Raw genomic sequence first — 16,935 nt, 5'->3', positions numbered from 1 at the left:
AATGGAAGAATGACTTGATATTAGAAATATCATTAATATGATCTTTCGTGGTAATATATCTATGGAGAAAAACATTGTCATCTCCATCAACTCTAAAAGGACTTGAACAAAATTCGTCATCATTTTGATTATGAGGGAGACAGAAAGAAGGATGAGGGAAGGAGGGAGACAGAACAAATATGACAAGAGCTAATTGTTACATCGAGATCAAGGGATATGGGTGTTCATTGCATAGTTTGAAAATTTTCACAAAATTTGAAGGGGATGTATACATTGACTTTCATTTCCAAATATTTACCTCTTTGTTCCTGTGTTACATGAGGTTTAATCAGTGCTAAAGTCTGTTGAGGAGGAAAGAAATATTGTATTTCCTTTTCAGCAGTTTCTAACGAATCACTTCCATACAGCTGGTTGATAGGCAAACCTTCCACTGCAAATTGCACGCATAAGCTTTGAAAATGAAGTCAAGAACTATTAGAGCATCACATAACACAGTATAAGCCAACACAACAGAACACTATTTATATGAGTTGTTCAAAAGTTATCAAGCAACTCATTCCTGATCTAGACATTATGCGAAAGGCAATAATGACAGAGTAGCTTGGAGCATACTACTTCCTTATAAGGAGGTAACAGTCATCAGGAAGACAGAGCATGAACATTTAAATAACCACGATGTGAATATTCACAGCTGACTCTGAAAGAACGAACGGATGCCTTGGTGCGGTGAAAATGCAGACTGTACAATCCCGGTTGCACTACTCGCTAGCTATGTGTCATTGGGCAATTACTTAACCTCTCTGTGCTTGAACCGTCTCAAATACAAATAATAAAACTGTTCTGGAAGGAGATTTTTGAGGGTGGAATCAGATGATACATTTGAAACATATGGCGCCTATTAAGCTCTCCATATTCATTTCCCTTCTGTCATCACTAAATATTATTGAGCTCTAGAGATGGCATTTGACTCTATAACGTGGATCCCGAATCACAAACACTGAATCCAAAAGATACCGCAATGGAACCGTCCAGCAGAGCAAGTACGGTGATAAAAGAGGAGCATACAGGATGGGTTCATGTAAAGAGGCAAGAGTGAGGTTGATGGTACTGGGTATGTTGGGTTAGGCAGTTTATTCTGGATCTGCTTCCTCTACCATAGAGGAATACATACACTTCCTAAATCAATTGTTGCTCCTTGATGTTTTTTTCAGTTGCCCTTTTTCCTGTCTCTTTATCTATATATGGTTCAGTAGAGGATACACACACTGCTTATTTCATTCTCTGCCCTTTACACATAGTCCTGAATTGCCAACCCACAAAATCCAGCCACAGCGAATAATGTCCTTTCCTGTTAATGACCTGACTTTACTGGTCATTGGCTTTCGGTCCTCAGACCCTCTTCTTGCCTCTCTGCTTTTACTGATGCATTCAGATTTCCTTTTTGCCTTATCCGACTTGAACATCCCACTTGATCCTTGGCGGTTCTCTCACCTCTGATTTGAAGACGTTTGCAACCCAAGACCCTTGGAGCCTGGGATTCCAGGGTTAGGGGATTTGCACAATGAATGTATAAGGTGTCACCTAACATATCACCAGCACTTACTCTGTTCACTGCAGAGAACAACCAGCCCCTCCGTGGTGCCGTTAGACATGATTATTGAGAAAAGTGTGTGTGAAGGGGAGGATAGGACAGAGGGAGTAGGTGATGAGTGTGAGGGTTGCTGTGTTTCTCCTTTATGCAAGTGACCTTATTTCAGATTAAGCCAGGCAGTGCTGAATCTGACCCAAGTGAAGGAAAGGGCAGAGCTCTGCTGAGTTATTCTAACAGCAACCTGAAGGAACTGGGTGGAGCCACGGAAACTGGGAAAGGAGGAACCAAAAATAACGGTCAAGATTAGCTGTGAACTTGTAGCAACATAGGGGGCATAAGGGCTTTGGTTGGAATCCTCACAATAATAGTGGGGTAGGGAGGAACAGTTACTGAGTGCCTGCCTTCACCGGGAGAATGCACCTCCGTGCTGGTGCACTACCTTCACACTTGAAACTGTAATTTCTAGAACAGTATGGCTAGAAGTGTAGGCCTTGTGTTGGTAGGAATTCCTGTCTCGAATGCTATACCTTGCCTTTTATGCTACGTTTCATTAAGTGATTCTATGGCATTCTGCTCATACTACTTATAGACTGTCTAACCCTATTATCCTTTATGGTAATTGTAGGGCTAAATAAGGGGTAAAATGTGTCCATGCAGAACAAGTCAGATTCCAGATATCCTACCCAAAAGAAAACATTTCAACGGTTACATGTGATGCTTCATTAGTACTGTTATTTATTATACCAACACGTATGGCAAGTTTTCTGTATCTGATGGAGCATCTCTGTTCTTGCTCACTTGAAGGATGGGCCTTTCCTCTCCTGAATTGATTCCTACCAAGGCCAAGAGATGGGTACACCACTTACTTCCCATCCCCACACCAGGCATCCCAAAACCTTCATCTGCAAAGCCTTGGCTCTATTTGAGCTGCCATTGGGCTGGGCCTCCAGTCACAATCAGGGAAAGTAGTTTTTCGAGAGCCTCTCTTGGACTGGAGCTGTGGCTCTTGTACCCGCATCCAAAATAAAATTAAAGTGTCTCCCATGAAAAAAGTTTGGGACCCACGGTATGAATCCTACCTCTCTGGAAGAGATGTCTTGGCTTTTTCAACACTGCTGGGCCCAATTAACTCTTTCCAGTGTTGTAAACAATTGTCTCTCAATAAAACAAGGGCTAGAGATGGACCGCTGTTAAAAGAAAAAAAAAGCTGTATATTATGGCTCAGTAGCTAAATATGTATAGATAATACAAGTCGAGATAATTCTTTTACCAAGACTAAGACTAATTTCCATCGGTGTACTCCCAAGAGTATATTGAGCACCTTATACAAGTATGGAAGCAGACTAGGGAAGGGAAGAGAAGGACCTTGGTTCTGATAGATAGGTTCCTATATAGTATTCCCATATTCCTGCTGATTCATGTACCCTTGCTGGATTTCTGTCCCAGCTGCTATTTCACTTACCCTTCCAGAAACCTGACAGATTTCTAGCATCTTATTCTCCTTGGACTAATGATCGCTAGGACTACCAAAACCCTCGAGAGTCAGTGAGTTCTCTACTTGGACATGATGTCACACACCACAGATTTCTGGCACTCGACTCAGCGGATTCCAGTGACTTTACCTGGGCCTTTCCATTGCTCCAGTAGCATTCCAGGGGGACGAGAGCAGATGAGACAGTTGAGCAGAGACTTGAGGTGGGGGTGAGACTGGCAAAGAAGGAGACTCAGCACATGGTTACAGAACTGAGAGGTGTGGCAGCTTGACCAGGGCAGGTTCAGAAGAAGATTTAAATGATTCAAAACTCAACCAAACGAACCACAAGAGACTCTTAAAGACAGAGAACAAACTGAGGGTTGATGGAGGGACGTGGGTGGGGAATGGGCCAGATGGGTGACGGGTACTAAGGAGGGCACTTGTTGGGATGAGCACTGGGTATTGTACGGAAGTGATGAATCACTGAATTCTACTCTGAAACCAAAATCGCACTGTATGTCAACGAACTAGAATTTAAATGGATAAATAAGACTAAATCAGATTGAGCCTTCTAAACCTGAAATCTACTTTACCTGGTCATTTTTTTTATAAGATTTTCAAAATAATCTTCATTTTCATATTCCTTGCACAGTGTTTGTGCTTCTTCTTCTGACAATACGATTGGTCTCTGCATCAGTATTTTAAAGCCTTCATCATGGATGATACCTAAAACATTCTCTAAATAAAAAGTCACATGATAAGTGTTAAACTGATGGGTTGCTGGCTATCCATACCAGACTGAATGTATTATTATGAAGGCATATAATGTCTCTCATCCTCATATGAAATTTAGAAGTTGGCAAAAATAGCTTCTCAGATTTTAAGGTGAAAAGCATTGTTAAGGTGAACGTACCAAATTATGATTTATGACGCTGTGTCTGATTTTTCGTCACACAGGAATCACACACATGCATACACACAAGCAGAGGTGTCTCACTAGTAAACCTTTTCCTTAGGTGCACATACGAGCATGTGTGTGGGTATAGACAGTAACCAAAATAACAAGTTAACACAATTACAGAAGTATGTGTAAACAGTTTATATCTTCACTAGCCCTATTTTACTTGTCCCACTTGGGGAGAAACACAATGATTGGAAACCCAAAAGTATTTCTCAGTCTCCTCCTTCTCTGGCGCACGTCCCACTGTGGAAGTCTAGAAAATGCAATACTCAACTTCTCCAACCTTCCTTATGGACAGGTGGCGATGCTGCCCAGATCTGGTCAATGATACACAAAGGACCTGGACTGGGGCTGCTTCTGAGAGAGGTACCCGGGGGGACGGCTTCCCTGCCCTACACCACCTTCGGTCCTGTCTAAGGCATTTCAGTGACATGAGGCCTGGAGCTGTGAGGCCATCTTGTAACAAAGAAGCCAAAACCCAAAACACAAATGCTGACTTGGGGCCCGGACAGCACTGGGCCCCGCTCAAAGCCAAAAATGCAACCTAGCTGAAAATGCATCCTCTCCCCTGTTGGGCATGGAATAGAGTTAATGGACTCAGCCTAAGCAAACCATTGTCAGGAAAGAGTAAAACAAACAAGAAAACATACAAGTTAATAGAGTTTAAGCAATAATTTGCTTCAGAACGAGCTCACAGACAAGAGGAGGAAAATACAGAATGTTTACATAGTTCTTGGATTTTAAAAGGTAGAATCCTGGGGTGCCTGGGTGGCTCAGTGGGTTAAGTATCAGCTCAGGTCATGATCTCACGGTTCGTGGGTTCAAGTCCCATGTCCAGCTCTGGGCCGATAGCTCAGAGCCTGGAGCCTGCTTCAGATTCTGTGTCTCCCTCCCTGCCCCTGTCCCCTTTCCTCCTCCCTGCTTCCCTTTCCCTCCTCCTCCTTCCCTCCTCCCCAGTCCCCCCCCCCCACAAGCTCATACTCTCTCTCAAAAATAAACATTAAAAAAAATATTTTTTAAGGAGGAATCCTTAGAGGAGACTGAAATAATTTGTAAGGTTTTTGCATTGCTGAATTAAAAAAACAAAAACAAAAACAAAAAACGTTTTCTCATATGAGGGTACCTAGTGGCCAACAGTTTAAAAGTGACAGCAAATCCTCAAACAGTTTGCATAGGATGGCTTCTTGTCATGGCTTATGAGAAAAGCTGAGGAAAAATATTTAGGGAAAGCAAAGCTCCATAAAGTTAAAGAAACTAGACTCAATGAGCCTCTCCTTAGTTGGCACTCTCTCAGATGGGTGATCACAAGAATTACAACACAACACAGAGGGGCCTCAGTTTCCAATGATTAAAGTAAAAAGCATGGGGAGTACCACTATTTGCAAGATGGTATTGCGTTTCCTTGACCTCATTACTCGAGGATTCGGTTCTGCTTCAAATTCCAATGTAGACAAATATGATAGATATGATAATAAATATTTTATTTTGTTGCATAGTGTCCATGAGGCTTTTCAGACGTCACCTCAAGTAATTCAGTGATGCCACATTCAGTGGCAGGTGTGGGGATGCAGAGAACTCCTAGACAAAGCACCTAGCAATTGTATGGTTGCTTCGTGGAATAACCTCATCCATAAAAATCATACTTCAAAGCCTAGAGCACTTTGCTATCTTCTATCTCCTCTATCACAGACAAATCGCTAAGTCAGGTGGTTAGTAACCAAATAAATATGGAAAAACCAGTTCATTCTTTTTTAAAAAATATTTATTTATTTATTTTGAGAAAGAGAGAGAGAGAGAGAGAGAGAGAGAGAGGCAGAGAGGGAGGGAGAGAAAATCCCAAGCAGGCTCCATGCTAACAGCGCAGAGCATGACATGGGGTTTGAACCTATGAACCATTAGATCATGACCTGAGCCAAAATAAGAGTCAGACATTGAACCGACTGAGCCACCCAGGTACCCCAAAACCAGTTCATTCTTTTCTTTTTTTTAATGTTTTATTTTTGAGAGAAACAAAGAGTGAGAGCGAGGGAGGGGCAGAGAAAGAGGGAGACACAGAATCCGAGGCAGGCTCCAGGTTCTGAGCTGTCAGCACAGAGCCCAATGTGGGGCTCGAACTCTTGAACCATGAGATCATGACCTGAGCCAAAGTCGGAGGCTTAACTGACTGAGCCACCCAGGTGCTCCATGACCAATTCATTCTGATATATCTACAAAATCTTGGAAATTTTTGAGTAATGAGGGAAAATTCCACAAGTATCTAAGTGAAACAAACAAAACATAACAAAAACTGAATTATCTGCAAAGAAACAAAAACCAGGCTGAAAACAGACTTTCCTCCTCAATGCAAAAAGTCTATAGGTTTGGGGATGGGGGATTTATTTCTTAAAAATATACAGTCAGGTAAGTTTCCTTTATACACAAAGGTAACAAAAGATATTCTAAAATATGCCAGCGTTCAGAAAACAAAAGAAGTACATATCTTTTTCAAAAACGTGTTTAAATATATATGCTTCAGGTGTGTGGTGCCTGGGTGGCTCAGTCAGTTAGGCGTCCGGCTTCAGCTCAGGTCATGATCTCACGGTTTGTGAGTTCAAGCCCCACGTCTGGCTCTGCACTGACAGCTCAGAGCCTGGAGCCTGCTTCGGATTCTGTGTCACCCTCTCTCTCTGCCCCTCCCCAGTCACGCTGTCTCTCTCTCTCTCTCTCTCAAAAATAAACATTAAAAAATTAAAAAAAAAATATATATATATATATACACACACACTTCAGGTAACAGAAAATATAACTAAGTGATTAAAAAGTGGGAAATTAATAGATCTAAGGACTGTGGGAACAGGAAAACCAATTTATATAAGAAAAATTCTAAACATACCCGTTGTAAACCTGACCATAAACAAGATATAAATTGCAAAATATTATCAAAAGATAAGATATGCATCGTAAAAGTAACATCATCACCACCATCGGTATACTAAAACTTCAAACAACAGTCACAAAAATTAAGACCACAGATATTATAACTGGGGTGGGATTGAGCATGGAGAGAGGAATAAAACTCTGCTACACTCCATCTTGTGGGATGGAGACTTGGGAGGATATCCCCATTTTAGGAGGCTTCTTCGTTTTGATTTTGCTTTTTCCCTCTCCTGGACCTACTAGAAGGCAAGCCCCAGCTGTGAAATGTACTGTGAAGGGAGCGGAGGCCCTGCAAGCACCTAAAACTGAGAGCAAGTCCTTCCCTCTGACCAGTGAGACTGGGAAGAGGGGCCTCTGTGGACTGAACAGTGTGGGAAAAACCCTGTTACTTTTTTTCTCACCCCCACTTTTTTCTCACATTTAGGAGGCAGTCCTAAACGTGGGCTGTGCCCAATCGCACAGGGAGGCTAAAACCGCATATATCCATCCAGAGGACAAAGAACAGAGGCTTATGAGACACAGCCAGAGATGATGGGGACTGGGGGGGAAAGCGACTGACTAAACCTGTGTTTGAAGTAGTGAACTGACCCCCCCCAAGCAATGACTATGGTTGGGCTGATAAGTGGCAACTTAGTGGCTTGAGAATTGAACTTCAGTATCGAGCATCACCTAGGTTTCCGAGTGAGCTCTAAGCTGTGAAGTCCAGAATAGCATACAAAAACTTTGAAAATGCAACTGACATTGGAAACAACCCATAGAAAGTGGGATGGGACATGTGGTCTTAACCTGACCAACTGACTTCTGAAACAAACAAGAAGTCAACATTCTCTAGAAGACTTTAACACGATTCATCAGTCTCATAACAATACTCAAGTGACCAAGAACTAAAATACAATACAAAATTATGCAACCTATAAAGAACTAAGCAAATCTTGGGGCACCTGGGTGGCTCAGGCAGTTGAGCATCCGACTCTGGACTTCAGCTCAGGCCATGATCTCATGGTTCGTGGGTTCGAGCCTCACATCAGGCTCTGAGCTGGCAGTGTGGAGCCTGCCTGAGATTCTCTCTCTCCCTCTCCCTCTGCCCCGTCCCCTGTGTCTCTTTCAAAGTAAATAAATAAAAACTTAAAAAAAAAAAAAACTAAGTAAATCTCAAGAACTCCAATGTAGATATTGAAATATTCAGATAAAGAATTTGAAGGAGCAATTATAATGCTCCATGAAGCAAGGATGAACACTCTTGAAATGACTGGAAAGATGAAAGTTCTCAGCAGAGAAATAGCAGTTACAAAAATGAACCGAATGAGGTGTGTAAAACTGAAAAACATTACAACTGAAATAAATATTCATTGGATGGGCCGAATGCCAACAAGGAGATCACAGATTTCAATTTTAAAGCTAACACAAGTGAAATGATCCAATCAGAACTACACAGAGAAAACAAATTTAGGCCAAAGCCTCAGGAGTCTGTAGGACAATGTCAAAATATCTAAAATTTGTATCTTTGGAGTCCCAGATGGTGAAAAAATTGGCACGGAACAAATAATTTAAAGAAATAATGGTGGAAAATTCCTCAAATTTAGTGAAAGACATTTATAGATTCAAGAAGTTCAAGGAACCCCAAAGTCAAAGATAAGCTCAAAGAAAAGTATACTCACATGCATACTAATAAAGCTGTTAAAAACCAAAGAAAAAATCTTGAAAGCAATCCCCAAAATAAATAAACAAATAAAAAGCTATATTACATATAAGGAAAAAAATGCTTTGAATGACCATGGATGTTTCATTAGATACAAGTAAAGCCAGAAGGCAGTGGCACAACATTTTTAAAGTGCTGAAGGAAATGAACTGGAAAACCAGCATTCTATATCAGTACAAATATCCTTCAGGAATGAAAATAAAGACGTTCTGGGGCACCTGGGTGGTTCAGTCAGTTAAGCATCCGACTCTTGGTTTGAGCTAAAATCATGATCTCATGGTTTGTGAGTTCAAGCCGTGCATCGGGCTCTGCACTGACAATGTAAAATCTGCTTGAGATTCTCTCTCCCTCTCTCTCTCTCTCTCTGTCCCTCCCTGCCTTGTGCTCTGGCTCTCTCAAAAAATAAACTTAAAAAAAATTTTTTTGAAAGAAAGAAAATAAGACATTCTTTGATTAAAGAAAACCAATTGAATTTATTGCCACCAGACCTGCTCTTAAAACAAAAAGTGCTAAAGTTCTTTGAGTAGAAGGGAAATGATATCAGAGAGAAACGTGGAACTTCCAAAAGGAATAGAAGATAACAGTAAATATCTGGGTGAATATAATAAACATTTTCCTCCTCTGAAGTTCTTTAAAAAGTCAGCACTGTTGAAAAGCAAAAAATTACAACACAATTTTTGGTGTCTTAAGTGCATATTGTTAAGTGAAAGCAATCAGTCTGAAAAGGCACATACTCTATGATTCCAACTGTATGACATTCTGGAAAAAGCAAAAACTAGAGACAGCAAGAAGATCAGTGGTCACCAGAAGTTGGGAGGGAGGAAGGGAGAATAGGAAAAGGGATTTTTTTAGGGCAGTGATTCTATTCTGTGTGATACTGTAAAGGGGATACATGACATTATGCATTTATTAAAAACCATAGAATGGGGGCGCCTGGGTGGCTCAGTCGGTTGGGCGGCCGACTTCGGCTCGGGTCATGATCTTGTGGTCCATGAGTTCGAGCCCCGCGTCGGGATCTGTGCTGACACCTCAGAGCCTGGAGCCTGTTTCGGATTCTGTGTCTCCCTCTCTCTGACCCTCCCCCGTTCATGCTCTGTCTCTCTCTGTCTCAAAAAATAAATAAACGTTAAAAAAAATTTTTTTTAAAAACCCATAGAATGTACAAAACAAAGAGTCAACATTATTGTAAACTATGAACTTTAGTTAATAACATTTCAATACTGGTTCATTAATTATAAAAATATTTCACCGTAATATAAGGTGTTAATTGGATAAGCTGTTGGAAGGGGGTGGATAGGGATATGGAAACTCTGTACTATCTTTCTTAATTTTTCTGTAAATCTAAAACCTTTCTAAAATATGGTCTGGTTATTCAAAAAATATGTCCATATTTTAAAGGATTTAAGAAGGAAAACAAAGCTATGACATTCTAACGAAGAAAATTCTAGGCCCAGATAAGTTTCCCTGGTAAATTCTAATAAACATTTAAGAAAGACGTAACATGAATTATACATGATCTCTTCCAGAGAAGAGGACTGACAACTTCTTATCTCACTTTTATAAGGCTTGCATTACCCTGACACCAAAACCAGATAAAGACACTACAAGAAAGGAAAACAACAAATATTTCTCATGAATGTAGACACAAAACGCCTCAACAAAATATTAAAAAAATCAAATCCAGCTATTTTTAAAAAGAACAATATACAACCAAGTGTGGCTTTTCTGAAGGACGCAAGGCCGGTCCAACATTCAAAAATCAAAGTAGTTACCGTATTCTCAAACTCAAGAAAGTAAAATATAATCAGATCAGTAGATACAGAAAAAATAATTGAGAAAACACAATATCTATTCATGATATTAAAAAAAAAAAAAAAAAAAAAAAAAAAACTCCCCAAACTAAAAACAGATGGGTTTTTAAAAATTAGGTGAGGGGTATATTAGAGCTAATGTTGTGCTTCACGGTAAAAGACCGAGGGCTTTGCTGTAAGGTAAAGTATAAAGCAAGCCTAACATCTTGCTAGCATCCACAGAGAGTTCTAGCTAGTTCAATGAGGTAAGCGGAAGACACTTCCAAAGAAAGAGGTAAAACTGGCTGGATTTGCAGATGGTATTACTGTCCCCGTCACGGGCTCTTGGCCTGATATTTTGTCCTGCAAGGGTGCGTGTGACAATGTCTGGAGATATTTTTGGTTATCGCGCTGGGGGCGGAGAGGATGCTAGTGGCATCAAGTGACTAGAGGCCAAGGATGCTATAAACATTTTACAGCGCACACGATAACGCCCCTTTCAACAAAAGAATTATCTAGCCCCCAACGTAAGTAGGTCTGAAGTTGAGAAACCCTGGTCTACATAGAAATTCCTAAGAAAATTACACCAAAGCTTCTAGAACCAAGTGAGTTTACCAAGTCAAAGAACATAAGGTCAATATACAAATATCAACTGTATTCCCATATACCAGTTATAAAAAAGAACTAAGAGTGTGCATGTATGGTGTGAATTCTTATTCTGTCATATTCCCCCTGCCAGGTGAATATGGGATAAGGTTAAAAATAACTAGCACCCTGGGGAGCCTGGGTGGCTCAGTTGGTTAAAAGCATCCCACTTTGGACTTTGGCTCAGGCCATGATTTCAGAGTTCACCAGACTGAGCCCTGCATTGGCCTCTGGGCTGACAATGTGGAACCTCATTGGGATTCTCTCTCTCCCTCTCTCTGCCCCTTGCCCACTCACACTCACTCTCTCTCTCGGTCTCAAAATAAACAAACTTAAAAAAATAACTAGCACCCTTCAAGTGCCAGGCACTTTATGTTTTCTCATTTTTTTTAAGTATGCTCTACTCCCAACGTGGGGCTGAAACTCATGATCCCGAGATCAAGAGTCACACGCTCCACCAACTCAGCCAGCCAGATGCCCCTCATTTTAATCTTCTGAATTTTATACATGAAGAAATAGACTTGGTAAAGTATCAAATCACACAATTAATGAGGAGGTGCATTAATTCAAGGCATTTCAGATATAAAGTCCAATCTTTATTATATAATAAGTCCTACCATATTAAAATCTACTTTAACAAATTCAAATGTTAGAAAATAATTTGCAAACTCCTTACCTACAAAAATGTGTTATTCTTTATCATTGAGAAATTAGATTAGTATTAACTAAATTTCTTATTTCAGGTGTTTTCTTCAATGTTAAATTTTAAAATAATAGCCTTTGATGCAATTATACTAGGGTTTATTTATACTTATTTCTTACCTTTCTTTTCTTGAAAGAGATCTGGTCGAAGTAATGCCAGGATCTTTTCTAATTTGAGGTTTTTCATACTTTTAAAATCAGGGAAGAACATATCAATAAACTTATTAACGTTAGCTATACCGTCTTCAATATCACAGAGCTGAGATATATGTTGTCTTTCCAGATATTCTTGTAAACTGTGGAAATCCAAAATGTAATTTAAGATTATTGTAAGCTGAAATTTAATAACCATGCCAGAAAATTAAAACTGGTAATAAGTTCACAAATACTTTAATGGTTTAATAAAATAAACAAAAATTAAATTTTCATGTAAAGTTGTATCTATCAAATAAAAAAATATGCATTTAATTCAATTTTTTGTTGAACGAATCCAAAACTCAATTACATGAAATCATGTATGTTTTGACTTTTTGGGAGGATAAAGAAGACCAACATAAAATATGGTTAAACACGTTTTTCTTTCCTTCACGTTAAGCTTTCCAGGTAGTTTCTACTTTTCTTAAGGTCGTCTTTGAGTCAAGGATCATTTAGAAGAACATGGTGTGTTTTCAAATACATAAGACATTTTGGTCATATTAAAAAAAATTTTTTTTAATATTTATTCATTTTTGAGAGAGAGAGAAAGACACAGAGAATGAGCGGGGGAGGGGCAGAGAGAGAGGGAGACACAGAAGCCAAAGCAGCCTCCAGACTCTGAGCTGTCATCATGGAGCCCGATGCAGGGCTTAAACCTACAGACTGTGAGATCATGACCTGAGCCAAAGTTGGCCGCTCAACCAACTGAGCCACTCAGGCGCCCCAGTCATCTTTTTATTGTTTATTTCCAATTTTATTGGATTATAACTAGCAAATGCGTGTGGTGAAATCTTAATTTTAAAAAATGTGTTAAGGCTTTCTTGTAAACAAAGAAAATGTATGTGTGGGATTTAAGGCTACATATATTTATAGAGTATATGTAATTCTATCAGGGCACTTTTTGATGACTATATCTACTTCATAAATGTTGCTTTCACATCATGTCCTTCTTTATTAAATTTAGCACTTGTAATGTTCAATTCTAATACTTTATTTTGCCTGGAGATAGATAGATAGATAGATAGATAGATAGATAGATAGATAGATATCCCTTTAATTTTATTTTTCTTTGTTTCTTTTTAAAAACAAATTTTTAATGTTTATTTATTTTTGAGAGAGAGAGACAAAGCATGAGCAGGGGATGGGGCAGAAAGGGAAATACAGAATCCAAAGCAGGCTCCAGGCTCTGAGCTGTTAGCACAGAGCCTGACTCAGGGCTTGAACTCATGAACCGTGAGATCATGACCTGAGCCGAAGTTGGATGCTTAACCCCTGAGCCACCTAGGCACCCCTGTGTGTTTCTTTTGAACAGAATGTAGATGAGTGTGTTTTTAAAACTTTTTATTTTGAAAAAATTAAATTGGCAGAAAAGTTGCAAGAGTATGATAATGAACTCTAGATTTACCAACTGTTAGGATTTTGCCACATTTGTTCTCTCTATCCCTCTCATCCCCCTCCCCTCTCCTGTGTGTGTGTGTGTGTGTGTGTGTGTGTGTGTGTGTGTGTGTCTGTCTGTGTGTGTTGACTGAACCATTTAAAAGTAGGCTGCAGATATTTTAACCATTCACCCTCCTAAATACTTCAGGAAAGTTTACTTGATATAAAACTTTTATCTCATAAACTGCTCATATTCAAATTTCACCAATCATAAAATACTGTCCCATCAATAGTAATTTTTCCTAATCCTGGACCATACATTGCATGTAATTGTCCTATCTCCCTGGTCTCTTTTAATCTCTAACAATATTCAGCCTTCTTGTCTTTCATGATATTGACATTTTGAAGAGTCCAGGCCAGTTGTTTTGTGGACTATTCCTCATTTGGGATGGTTTCAAACTACTGGATGGACCAATAGTTTCCTATTACTTTCAGGATACGAATCTGTGTCCTTGTCACAAGATGATATACGCAATGTAAGTTTTTCCTATTGTTGGTGTTATTAATGTAGTTGAAGTAATATCTCCCTTCAAAGCGTTTTCCCCATTGAAAAGCTACCATTTCCACTTTGTAAATAAGAAGAAATCTGAGAGGACACAATCTGAAAGTGTATATATTTTTCACGCAATGGTTTTAGTGCCCATTGAGGATTCTCCTCTGTGTCAATTGTTACTATAATGGTTTTTAACTTGTTTTTAACTTTAACCTTGTAATCTCTGTATTTAATGGGATAATTAACCTTTTCATACTTAGTATAATACCCATATACTTAACTATATTCCTTCCATCTTACTTTATATATACTATTTATTTTAAATTATACTTTCTTCTTTTTTCTTTCTCCCATCTGCTGGTCTGAGCAAGTTGCTATCCATTCCGTGGTATTCCCTTGTTAACATAGAGGTCCCATGTATCCTCATCCACTGCCTTAATGGTCACCATCTTTAACCTGCTTCCGTAACCAAACGCATATGTTCTGAGTATTTCCTGCATCCTGGCACACACTATTTCTCAGCTCTAACACTCCACCCATCTCCACTTCTGCAAACTCGAAAAAGAACCTTAAAATGCTGTGTTACTTCTTCATCTCGTCTTTCTCCTCTCTGAGGAGAATTGTTTCCCTTCGCTTTTTTCCCTCAGATGGAAGTATCTCTTTTCATTTTTTGTTTGGACAAGTCTTCCCTCAAATATCTTCCAGGAGATATATTCCTAAGCATGTCCCTGAACTTTTTCCTTTGTTCCACTAGGTAAAGGATATCCTGGCTTCATTAAGATGGGGGAGGGGGTCTGTTTCTCTCAGGAGTCTGATGACAAGTCCCATGCCAGCCAGAGATTTGTCCTTGTAAGTAACTTATTCTCAGTTGCTGCCAGACAGGCAGTTGGTGTAAAGGGAATACCTAAAGTGCAAGTCACTGGGGGATGCACTGTCTCTAAGAAATTTTAAACCATTTCTTTTATTTTTTTTTTAATTTTAATGTTTATTTTTGAGAGAGAGAGAGAGAGAGAGAGAGAGAGAGAGAGAGCAAGCAGGGGAGGGGCAGAGAGAGAGGGAGACATAGAATCCAAAGGGGGCTCCAGGCTCTGAGCGGTCAGCACAGAGCCCAACGCGGGCCTCGAACTCACGAACTATGAGATCATGACCTGAGCTAGAGTCGGACTCAACCAACTGAGCCTCCCAGGCGCCCCTTAAACCAATTTTTAAACTAAAAGTTGGGCTGCTTCTTAGCATCACCATGCACCAGCAATTCTAAATAGCATTAGTGGTATGTTACTACTCCTCCTTGAAAAAACAAAAACAAAAAACTTTTCTCCACATTCTGAACAATTCCTGTGGTTATAATGTGTTTAATTTTAATAATATATGTGTGGGCTTCAAGTTGGCATTTTTATTATTTACATTTAATAAACAGTGTACTCTAGCTTCTACTGTGCATATAAGAATCAATTCTAAAATAAGAGCTATTGGCAGATTTCAATTTCTGGAATTTATCAGGAAACAGGAATTTTACGTATCTCTATTGACATCCAGTGAAGATCAATTTTGAGAATGTCACTAGCAAATCATCAAAACTTAAGGCTTGCAAACAAAAATTGCACTTTGTTTCTGTGATAGACTAATATATATAAGTATGCAAATGTTTTCCTTTCTAAGAAAACATATTAATATAATTAAACAGTATTAACCTATTGTTTCATTTTTGATATTAAAATATTCATTTTTTACTTTTTGCTTCTATGTTCATAGATACACAAAATTTTGTAAAGGACAATTTTCACTATTTATGGGGTTTTTTTCTGGCTATTATCGTCTTGCTTAATAGCTAGTACTAAAAATAATATTGTCATGGGCCGCCTGGGTGGCTCAGGCAGTTGAGCGCCCGACTCTTGATTTCCGTTCAGGTTGTCATCTCACGGTTGTGAGATCCAGCCCTCTCTCGGGCTCCATGCTGGTGGAACCTTCTTGAGCTTCTCTCTCCCTCTCCCTCTGCCCCTCCCCCACTCACTCACACTCTCTCCCTCTCAGAAAAATCCTTTAAAATTTTTATAAAAATAAAAATAATATTGTCATATAGAGGAGAGGGGTGTTAAGGAAATTATCTGCTTGGGGTTTTGGACATCCTAAGGACACCACGGGCTGTTCTTTGTCTCTGGAAATGGCATACAGTGTGTCTTCCCAGGATATTCCCATATCTGTGTTTCTCTGCATCAGTCGAGACTGGGCCACCGTAAACCCTTTCAGTCGGCAAATGCATGTGTTTCTTCGTTTCAGGAAATTTTTTCCCTATTATTCGTTGAGTTATAGCTTGTTCATCTGTTCTTTCTTTTCTGTATGGAATCTCTCTTATTAGCACATTGATCTTTCCAGTACATTCTCCACGTTGTTTCTGGTCTGCTCTCATGAAGTCTGTCTCATTTTTTTTCTGTCCTTTGAGCTACTTCTTGTATCTGATTTTCCAAGGCATTAAACCGAGTCTCAAATGACTATCAGACTGAATTTAGAGTTCAAATCATAATTTATTTTATAGTTCAAATGAGAAGTCTCTTTTTATGTGTATGTAGCACTTGGATCGCAAGTATTACTATGATGATAACTCCTATTACTATTATTTTACTTGAGGACTTTTCTATCCTTAGTAGTTCTTTCTCACTGGGCTTGTGTTCTGGTGTTTGTGTAGATCTTCCTTTGGCCACTAGGCTCCCCTTGGTAGACAGTCATTTTTCTTGGTTTGTTTACTGGGACTTACACCTGGTTTTGAGTGTCTTAGGTGATGGAAACCCTATGGCTGAAAGGCCAGAATGACCTCTAGGCTACCAGCAAGCAGGTTGTTGTTCCTCTGGTAAGAGCCATTATGGAGCTGGTCCTCAAAGGCAGGGCATTTCAGTAATCCCACTCAGCTCCATCTTGGGCTTTCAGAGGGTCAGGAAGGCCCAGTGAAGTTCAGTGTCAACCTGGCCCCGGGAAGTCACAAGTCTGTGTTTGTTCTTCCCAAGGCTGGTGGTTTTCTCCAGATTCTTGTCCCCCCT

General features: G+C 39.5%; 1 protein-coding gene across 9 annotated transcripts in view; it reads right to left on the bottom strand.

Moving 5' to 3' along the window:
• NME8 (NME/NM23 family member 8) overlaps positions 1–16,935 on the bottom strand; it is a 63,779-nt gene that overhangs the window by 22,226 nt on the left and 24,618 nt on the right. For 8 of the 9 annotated variants that reach the window (XR_015248108.1, XR_015248107.1, XM_025929886.2 and 5 more), the window contains 4 exons: positions 11,899–12,074; positions 3,659–3,803; positions 2,671–2,778; positions 299–450 (listed from right to left, as the gene is read on the bottom strand). Coding sequence is in view for 7 of the 9 variants with exons in the window: in XM_025929886.2 (XP_025785671.1) it covers positions 299–450; positions 2,671–2,778; positions 3,659–3,803; positions 11,899–12,074 (581 nt within the window). In the remaining 2 variants the exon portion in view is untranslated. The remainder of the gene's footprint in view (positions 1–298; positions 451–2,670; positions 2,779–3,658; positions 3,804–11,898; positions 12,075–16,935) is intronic. The other variant, XM_086696983.1, reaches the window with a different exon arrangement.

This window comes from Puma concolor, chromosome A2 (genome assembly GCF_028749965.1).
Source record: "Puma concolor isolate L17-30 chromosome A2, mPumCon1.1.hap2, whole genome shotgun sequence".
Taxonomy (NCBI): Eukaryota; Metazoa; Chordata; class Mammalia; order Carnivora; family Felidae; genus Puma; species Puma concolor.
This window is presented reverse-complemented; position numbering and strand designations above follow the sequence as displayed.